The sequence below is a fragment of the Trichechus manatus genome, unplaced genomic scaffold (assembly GCF_000243295.1).
Source record: "Trichechus manatus latirostris isolate Lorelei unplaced genomic scaffold, TriManLat1.0 scaffold00011, whole genome shotgun sequence".
Classification (NCBI taxonomy): domain Eukaryota; kingdom Metazoa; phylum Chordata; class Mammalia; order Sirenia; family Trichechidae; genus Trichechus; species Trichechus manatus.
Window position 1 is genome coordinate 6,251,868 of NW_004443947.1, and position 9,810 is coordinate 6,261,677.

General features: G+C 56.9%; 1 protein-coding gene across 1 annotated transcript; it reads left to right on the top strand.

Moving 5' to 3' along the window:
• The first annotated feature begins 4,727 nt into the window (after nt 1-4,727).
• NKX2-5 (NK2 homeobox 5) lies at nt 4,728-7,918 on the top strand. Its single transcript, XM_004371186.2, has 2 exons — nt 4,728-5,288; nt 6,805-7,918. Exons 1-2 carry the CDS (start codon nt 4,958-4,960, stop codon nt 7,443-7,445), a joined length of 972 nt encoding a protein of 323 aa, XP_004371243.1. The 5' UTR covers nt 4,728-4,957; the 3' UTR covers nt 7,446-7,918.
• Nucleotides 7,919-9,810: the final 1,892 nt, after the last annotated feature.

Consider the following 9,810-nt stretch of genomic DNA (forward strand, 5'->3'; position numbering starts at 1 on the left):
CAAGGTGTGACAGCAGAGCATTAAACCAAGCACAGGACCCTTCTAAGCTCGGTCCTATACAAATTGCACAGGTTGTGCACCCATGAGTCCTCCCCAGACTTCGAAAGAATCAGATTTTAGGGTGGAAGTGGACTAGGGGGTTATTCACAATAGCCAAAAGGTGGAAACAACCCAAGTGCCCATCAACAGATGAATGGGCAAACAAAATATGGCATATCCCTACAATGGAACATTATTCAGCTGTAAAAAGGAATGAAGTACTTAAAGTGAATGCTACAACATGGATGAAACTTGGAAACATTATGCTAAGCCAGACACAAAAGGCCAATGTTGTATGATTCCATTTATATGAAATGTTCAGAATAGGCAAATCTATAGAGACAAAAAGTAGACTGGGGGTTGCCTGGGGCTGAGGAAGGGAGGGTGGAAGAGGGGGATTGAGCATGATGTCTAAATAGTAGGGGAGGGTCTTTTGGGGTGATGAAATGTTCTAAAATTGATTGTGGTGATGGTTGCAAAACTGTGAATATACTAAAAAATCATTAAATTGTATACTTTGAATGGGTGAATTATATGTATGGTAGGTGAATTATATCTCCATAAAGCTGTTACCAAAAATGAAGGAGGAGTAGGAGAAGAGAGCTGGGGGGACCTTAAGTTCTTTTGTTTTGTTCCTCCCCTCTCTCTAAAACCAACTTTATGCAGGAAGCCTCCCTTGCCAGTGAAGGTCTGGGGAGACCTGGGATCCCAAATCCAACAGCCCTGGTTCTCCTCTGGGCGGCGCGGGGGGGGGGGGCGGGGGATGGGAGCGTGTCTTGCTTCCTCTGCGTTTGGTATGGCTCTAGCACGCAGCGAAGTACAATCAAAGAACAGTCCCAGCTCTGGAGTCAGTCCTACTTTCGAATCCTGGCACTGACATTTCCCGTCTGTGTGACCTTGAACAAGTCACTTCACCTCTCTGAGTCCCATTCTCCTCTGCTGCGCAATCAGGATAAGATCAGCGACGACAGATGTGAGAGCCGGTGGCGCACCCAGTGGGCGTTCAAGAAATGGCGGTAAGAGGGAGATTTGGTATCGGCCGAGCCAACTGAGTTAAGTTTCTCTTGGGAAAGAAAACTCTGGTGGGCACCACTACGGAGTCGCCTGGGTTCTTCCGGAGCTACGGGGGACATTCGCAGCCCCCAGAGCCGCCCCTGCCCCCAAGCCCAGGCCAGGAAGGAAGCCAGGGCGGCGGAGGGACCGGGGGAATCCGGGAGCCGGGCCCGCAGACTCGGCTGCTCATCCATCAGCCGGACGAAGAGCAGAGTCGCGCTCTCCGCCCTCTGTTTGCTTTCTTGCCAATTATTGCCGCGCCGCAGCCCCTTTGTTGATACAGTAGTCCGAAAAAGTGCTAATGTTCATTTATCAGGGGGCCGGCCGGGGACTCCCACGAGTTGCGATTCTTCCCAAAATATAAACACGGGGCGAGCGTCCCAGACAGAAACCCCCATCTGTTTCCCCAGCGCTGGCCGAGAGCGAGGCGTTGTTGAAGATAAAGCCGCGGATAACGCCGCCTGTCTCCAATGGACGTCTCCCCGGCGCATTAATGACATTCCCGGTGATAGTTCCAGCTTATCTTTCAATTAATCATATATACCTTTTGCGGCCGGCCCTGCTGATTGCAGGAAAGGGGGGTCGGCCCGGGCCGCGCCGATCTCTTTTCAATTAATAATATTTTATGTGTGCAGAGTTACCCTGGAATTTGGCTATTCTTAGAGTACCAACTCTTTAAAAGGCAAGGAAATAGATTTTCGATCCCTCTGTCTCTCTCTGGCTGTCTCTCGTCTAAGGGCTGTTTGTTTGTCCTGTTAGTTTGGCCAAAGTGCGGCTTAGAGAGGCGGCCAGGTTGAGTCAGCCGCCCTTGGGAAGGAAGATGCGTCCCTGGAGTGGGGGCGGGGGGGGGCAGGGAGCTGGAGAATCAAGTTTCGCCTCCCTACCCCCAACCATTGCAACTTCTATTTAAAGGGGGGGGGGAGTTTGTCCCCCCCCCTCAGAAAATAGTGAGGACTGCAAAGAAAAGTTAGAAATTGCTCTTGGATATTTCTCTGGGGAGACCAGCATGAGTTGACCCTCAATTTCGATTCTGCACGTATTTATCCGGTTTTGCCCCCATTTCCTCTCCTCGGCAACGCCAAAGCCTTTTTTGGAGCTAAGAGAAATTATTACCGGATTCACAGAGGGCATAGGGGGAGAAGTCACTGATTTTGTTCAAATAGGGAGGGTTTTCTTTCCTACCCTTTTCATGACACCTGACCCACAGGTCTATCTCTCAGCCCTGGGAACCCCTGCTTACCCAGAAAGGAGGCGATAAATCTTCGCAGCCTGGTTTCGTAGAGGAAATTGCTAATATTTTTTTTCCTCCAGAACTATCCCTTTCTTCAAAAACCTGAAGGCAGGGATCCCGGATGCAGCCTCGATGTCCCCCATTAAACGGTAATATTTCAGGCGTCGGTTCACACTAATCTTTCAAACTGTCATCAAGAGCGGCCCGGCCAACCCATTCACTTAACAGCGCTCCCAGAACCCTCGCTCTGAGCCCCTTTCAGCAGGACGTTTAATTGAATCGGATGTGGCTCGTTTGCCAGACGTCACCGCCTCGGAGATAGGCCTCCTCTCCCACCCCTCAAAAACAATCTTGAAAGGCGAGGTGGGCCCCAACATAGGTTGGTTGGGGGCAGTAACTGCAACGTGGCCAAAAGCCGGGCGAGAAAGGGCTGCGGAAAGGCCACTGATGGCAGGTCAATCGAGGGAAAGGCCGGGATGGGGAGTGGGAGAGACGGAGAGTTCCTGGGGCTGGCGAGCGCCTGCGGAACACTTTTGGGAAAAGGCATTCTTCGCAGACTGAACTAACAATCCCAGAACGGCGCGTCGTCCCAGGCTCAAAAGCTCCACGCGAGATTCCGGTGGAGTCCTGGGCCTGGTGCTGGCGGCTGGCGCCTGCGAGCCGGGATAAGCGGTCAGCCAGGGTCAGGCAGAGGCCGGGGGCGCTGCGAGCCTCTGGGACAGCCCTCTGGGGTTCGCCTCCCCTGTGCCCTAGCTTGGAGGCCGCATGCCTGGGAGTAGGGGTTTGACGTGAGGAGGGTCAGGGAAGGTCCCAACGATGGGCCAAGGCTTGACTCCAGTAGAGCCCGGGTGGAGCTGCTCGACCGCTCATCGTCCCGCTTGAGCACCCTAAAATTCGCGTTCTGGACAGAGGCCCCTTGGCCTCCTCCTTTACGCATTTCTTTAGCACGTCGTGTGCCTCGGGCCCAAGCGGCAACCCAAACTAGTCTTTGGCCCTGCGCGGCCTTTCTTCTACTCCAAGCACCACTTCCCACCTCCGCAAGAAGCTGAGCCCTCGACAACAGCAATCTTGGCAGATCCGCGAGTCGCGCCCTCGCCTTCCCTGCACGCACTTGGGTCATGGAAAATCGAAGCTTTACCACTGACAAGCCCCGCCAACGTCAGCGATTGGGTAAGGCGGGCTTCCTTATCCTGGGGCTCTTCGGCCTGCCCTGACCGTCCCTGAAATGGTACACAAAATAGAACATCTTTATGCAATGTTCTGGGCTGGGAGTGGGATGGAGGGGCTGAAACTTTCCATCAGATCTCTCAAAGGGTGCCGGGACCCAAAAGGATAAGATGGTCCCACGCAGAACCTGGTCACCTAGCTTGCACTCCTCAAAAAGTGGCAGATTTGCCTTGACAGAAGAGCCCTACTTCATTGACCCTGGGCTAAAAATGATCACCCCGCCTACTCTTCCCCCTTCCGTTTACCAGGCCTGCCAAGCCAGGGTGCCCCACTCGGAGCCTGTCCCAGAGCCCTCAGAGAAATCCTGGCCCACTTAGGTTCAAAGAGCCCTGCCTGTTTAAAAGCTAAACCTGGGCTGGGGACCCAAGGCCCTGACGCAGGCAGAGACCTGAGGGCCTTCCTGCTAGGAACGGAGGGTGGGGGGGAAAGGAGGCAGGAATGGTGGGCTCTAGAAGCAGAAGCTAGGCCCCTGGGAGCTGGGGCACCCTAGAAGAGAGCTCTCTTTTAGGAATTTGGATTTGTTTCATTAAGGGGATGGTCATTTCCCTGGAAGGGGACTGGCGGTGAATGGTACCCCCTGCAGTTGTGCGGCGTACAGCTTGCACCACTGTAAGGAGCTGACCACCTCCCACCCCACAACCACGTCCCTGCCCTTTCTCTCAGCTTTTTCCACCCAAGAACCTCCAGGGCTTGGGCTCCTGGGGAAGGGGGGACTACTGGGGCATATCTGGCCCTGTAAGTCAAGCCAAACTGAGCCCCCAAATTGTTCAGGATCTGCCCCTTCGGCCATCATTCCAGAGCAAACCCTCTCCCCCATGCTTCTCTTCCCGGACACCTGTGTGATGAAACCTTAATGACCCCTGAAAAAAATCCCTCCAAGCTCCCCACCCAATCCTTCACTCTCCTTCCATTATTTTGGACTCTAAGGAACAATTTCTTCAAATTCTAGACCCACCCATCCCCACCCAGAGGTGAGGCTCAGAGAAAATCGAGCCCTTTCCTGTGAATGCGCCTTGGTGGATTTTTCAGGCTGATACTATGGAGAAAGCCCAGGCTACAGGAGCAAAAAAGGGAGAGCCTTGCAAATGTGTGGTGGCCCCTTTAAAAAGCTGAGCAGAATTTTTTTTTTTTTTTTTTGAGCCGTATGACTATATTAGGTGACACGAAACTGCTCATCGCTCCTGTCAACGCGCCCCCGGCCCAATGGCAGGCTGAGCGCCCCCTCCTCCGACCTGGTCCCGCCTCTCCTGCCCCTTGTGTCGGGCGCTACCTGCTGCTCCGCCACATCCCGAGCAGGAAGGCGGGTGCGCGGGCGGGCGGCGGACACCATGCAGCGAAGCTGCCAGGGGCGGTGGGCAGCGCCGCTCTCTGCCGCCCACCTGGCGCTGTGAGACGGGTGCTGCCACCATGTTTCCCAGCCCTGCACTCACACCCACGCCGTTCTCTGTCAAAGACATCCTGAACCTGGAGCAGCAGCAGCGCAGCCTGGCCGCCGGAGAACTCTCGGCGCGCCTGGAGGCCACCCTGGCGCCCGCCTCCTGCATGCTGGCGGCCTTTAAGCCCGAGGCCTACGCGGGGCCCGAGGCAGCGGCGCCCGGCCTCCCCGAGCTGCGCGCCGAGCTGGGCCCCGCGCCTTCGCCCGCCAAGTGCGTGCCTGCCTTCCCCGCCGCACCCGCCTTCTATCCTCGCGCCTACGGCGACCCCGACCCTGCCAAGGACCCTCGACCCGATAAGAAAGGTAAGGAGGAAACACAAGCCCTCTCCTCTTCTCTGCAGACACTGGACACCCCGGTCGCTTTGCCTCCAAATTCCATTGCCAAAAAACCCGGGCCCAGGAGGAAGAGTCGTGAGCTCCTGGGCTGAGGGTCGGGGACAGGCGGCTCCCTAGTGTGAGAAGCGAGGTTGTCTGGAGGCCCCGGCGCCCAGCGTCCAATGGGGGTTTTGAAGGAAATGTCGGAGTGAGAGGATCAGAAACGAGAGACAAAAAAAAAAAAAAAAGCGTTCTGCCTTCTGCCTAACAAAGCCCCAGGCGGCTGCGGCCCTGCTCCTGGGTCTGTTACGAAGTTGACTGATTTGTTGTAGGGGTTTCTGAATATCGTTTGAATTTAAGAGTCTTCCTGACGATCTGACGAAAACCGCTAAACAAAAATTAAACTCTGCATACCCGGCACATTTTTACTCACAATTGGAGGTGGGTCCTAGATCTTCTGTTGCTACCCGCGACTCCCGGTTTCTTGGGCCTTTCCTCCTTTGTGCCAGGAGACTATACTCTTTGGGAACAAGGGTCTTTATTCTAAAATGGAATACTCTAGACCCTCGGGAGTGTGGCTTAGCAGCATTGTTTTCCAGCACAATTTCCTAGAGCGGCCAGGACCGAGAGGTTCTCTCGTAGGAAACGTTAGAAAATGCCGCGCGACTGAAGCCGCCAGGCAGTGGAGATGGCTGGGGATTGTGGCCAGATCAGCGGCCACGCCATCGCGGGGCCGAGGAGGGAGGCGGGCCCCGCCGCGGAAAACCGCTCGCTGGACAGTCCTCCGCGCAACGCGGGCTCCTCGCAAACTCCGGGAGGCCGGCCACCCGAGCGCTAGCCAACCGGCCACTGAGAGCTAGGAAAGGATTCGTAGTTTGGTCTAGGAGCAGACAGGAGGCGACCCGGGAACAACTGCGGGCGGGCACGGCGGTAGAACCAATTGCTACGAATCTGAATCTAGCTCGAGCACGCGGGCAGGGCAGGTTTCGAGGCCGCCTGCCCACCCTGGGCGCTGGGTAAGCCCCGCGGCGGCCGCGCCCAAGCCTTCCATCACCAACCAGCACCTCTTGGCCTTCTGGTTCCGGTTCAGTAATTCTGAGACAATGTGTCCGCCCCGCCACCCCCGGCTGAGGCCTCAGTCTCCCTCCATTTAACTCTCAAACCTAATCATTCATTCACCCCAGCGCATCACCTGGTTTTATTATCTTTGCAGCCTGCGCTGTTGGGCACTGTCTCCCTCGCCAGGGTATGAATTGTCCCAGAGCAGGGCCGTCTCTTGTTCTCTTCTCCCGCGCCCAGCACCGTGCCTGACACATAGTAGGCATTCAACAAATGCTAGCCGACTGTCAAGCGAAAGCCAAGTTGGCCGTGGTACTCGGTGCACTAGGCAGAGTGAACTGCAGCCAAACTGGGTTCCCGGGCAGGACAGGGCTGCACCGCCAGGGCCTACTACCCGGCGGACGCTCAGCTCTGACCACCGTCTCTGCCTCTCTGTCCCCCTCAGAGCTGTGCGCGCTGCAGAAGGCGGTGGAGCTGGACAAGCCGGAGGCGGATGGCGCGGAGCGGCCCCGGGCGCGGCGGCGGAGGAAGCCGCGGGTGCTCTTCTCGCAGGCGCAGGTCTACGAGCTGGAGCGGCGTTTCAAACAGCAGCGGTATCTGTCGGCTCCCGAGCGTGACCAGCTGGCCAGCGTGCTGAAGCTCACGTCCACGCAGGTCAAGATCTGGTTCCAGAACCGACGCTACAAGTGCAAGCGGCAGCGGCAGGACCAGACTCTGGAGCTGGTGGGGCTACCCCCGCCGCCGCCACCGCCTGCGCGCAGGATCGCGGTGCCTGTACTGGTGCGCGACGGCAAGCCGTGCCTAGGGGACTCGGCGCCCTACGCACCCGCTTACAGCGTGGGCCTCAACGCCTACGGCTATAACGCCTATCCCGCCTACCCGGGTTACAGTGGCGCGGCCTGCAGCCCTGGCTACAGCTGCGCCGCCGCTTACCCGGCCGGGCCGCCCCCAGCGCAGCCGGCCACCGCCGCCGCCAACAACAATTTCGTGAACTTCGGCGTCGGGGACTTGAATGCGGTGCAGAGCCCAGGGATCCCGCAGGGCAACTCGGGGGTGTCCACGCTGCACGGTATCCGAGCCTGGTAGGGAAGGGACTCGCCTGGGGCGCCACTGACAGATCCAACCTCAGTGGAGGGGCACTGACTCTCGAGGGGAGGGAGGGCTCCCGACACTGCCGTGGGCCCCTCGGATTTCACTTCGCTCCCGTGGAGGTCTTGGAACATTTTTCCAGCCCGTGCGCCTTTCTCTCCCGACGCGGGAGTTTGTGGCCGAGTTTACGCAGCTGCCTGTAGTGAGCGATCCCGCAGCCTGGTGCCTTAGCCGCCGCCCCGGGAGTGCCCTCCAAGTGCCCACGGGTATCCTCGACGGGCCGAACACCAGCCAATTGGGGCTGAGAGTCCGGGCGCGCGGGGCCTAGATTCAGCCGCCCTTCCCCGAGCCTGGGCCCGGCGCCCGGGCCCTTGGTTGCCTTGCCCTCGCCGCCCACCCACCCGTATTTATGTTTTTACCTGTTGCTGTAAGAAATGAGACACCCCTTCCCATTAAAGAGAGTGCGATGACCCCGCACGTGTGCTTCTTTCCCCGCGCGGCGCTGCAGTAACAGAATTCCGGGGGGCAGAGGCAGCCTGTCCCGGCTCGTCTGGGGTCGCAGGCACAGTCATTCACTGATAAAATGAATAATAATGATAACAAAAACGAACCCGTGTTGGACCCGGTGTTGGGCGCTCTCTGGGACTGTCTCGTGTAATCTCAACTAATCCGAAAAGGGAGATCCTATTTTAAAATTTAGTAAACTGAGGTCTGGGGAGGTTGAATGCCTTGCTGGCGTGCAAATAGCTGATAATAACAGAGCTGAGGTTCGATTCCCGGTCTGTCTTCAGAGACTGAGGGCGCCTGCCCAGAGCTCTCAAACACACACCTTGAACCCTGCTATATACCAGGCACAGTTTCTGGTGCTGGGCATTAAACAGAGAGCAAAGAGGACCAAGGCCCAATATGAATGGAGCTCACAATTTACTCACCCCGCTTAAAAGAATGCCTTAGCTAATTTTACAGATAAGAGAGCTAAGAACCAAAGCCCTGGTCAAGCTGCCCAGAACTCCCCAACCTAGCAATTTTCCAGCCTCACCAGCTAGGCTGAGCTCAGAGGATGGACCACAGAGAGATGTCCTACAGGCCATGCTCATGTCCAGGGGGATGAGAGCACACAAATTCAGTGGGCAGGAAAGCCCCAGCGCCATAACCAAACAGTCGTTCTCTCCTTACGGCATTTAACTCTCTCGCCATAGAACTGACAGACAAATACAGTTGCACAGGTTTTACAGATGAAAAAAAATGAGACTCGACAAAATCAAGCTACCAAACCTTCTTGCTGTGTAATTTAATTTGTCAGCTGTGAGTCTCCATTTTTTTGTCTGTAAACTGAGGATGACAGGGATGCCTTGCTCTGAGCCCGGTCCCACCAGTCGACAGGAGCAGAGGGCCTGATCCCCAGCAAATCTGTCCCCAGCCCCCAGGTCCTGGAGGAGCTACCCAGCGCGTCTTACAAAGAGACAAAAGTGGCAGGGAATTGGTGCTTCGTGTTACCGCAGGGTATGAGATTTTGGCCAGGAAGCTCTGGCGTGGGGAGACAGTGCATGGGGCTTCAGGACATGGGGCCGAGAGCTCCCGGACTAAAATTTTGCTGCTGGCCACCAGGCAGAGAGCGTGCCTCGATGTGCTCCCCCGACGCCTGGGAAGAGTTGCCCAGCCTGGCGTGGCGCGACCTCCAGCCGTCCAGCTACCAAGCTGGGGACGATGCAACGCTGCCAGCGTCAGTTCTGTGAGCTCTCTGGGTAAGTGCCTCCACCCAGGCCCGCGTTCGTCCGTGGGAGAAGGAGAGATGCCAGGAGCTTCTAAGTGCTACCACTTGCTGGAGCCACGAAAGGCACTGAAATGGACAGCGCAAAGGGTATTGCTACTGCCCTGGCCTGCAAGATCCATCACGATGGGAGGCAGGGCTGGGCTGTGGCAACCGGGGGAAACCAGGCGAAGCCCAGAGCTTGGCCTGGGTCCCCAAACTGAATTCCCTTTGCTCTAAGGTCCAGGCCGGGTTGGGAGGTGTTTGGGGAGGAGGATGTGTTCAGCTCAGCCCTGGCCTTCGGCCTTCCCCTCCTGGGCCTACGACCCCGCGTTCCGCTCTTGCTGACCTTCTCATGATTCACACGGTGGTCTCATCTCACGGAGGAGCAAACTGAGGCTCTGCCAGGCCACGAGGCCATCTTTTAAGCAGGACGGCGCCACGGCCAGCATGCAGCCCTAGCAGGCGGCCTAACTCACACAACCGCAGCAATCTTTCTACCAGGAAATCACCTACGTTCATGCTCTTTTCTTAATCGAATCAGAGTACTTGTCCCCGACCGCCTGGGGCCCCGCACAACCGTGGCAATTTTTCTCGTTCACTTAACTGCAG

Bases quoted from the DNA above. Each gene is read 5' to 3' on its own strand.
- NKX2-5 (XM_004371186.2), top strand. From the start codon at position 4,958: ATGTTTCCCAGCCCTGCACTCACACCCACGCCGTTCTCTGTCAAAGAC. The intron at 5,289-6,804 runs GTAAGGAGGAAA...TGTCCCCCTCAG, and splicing joins CCCTCGACCCGATAAGAAAG to AGCTGTGCGCGCTGCAGAAG.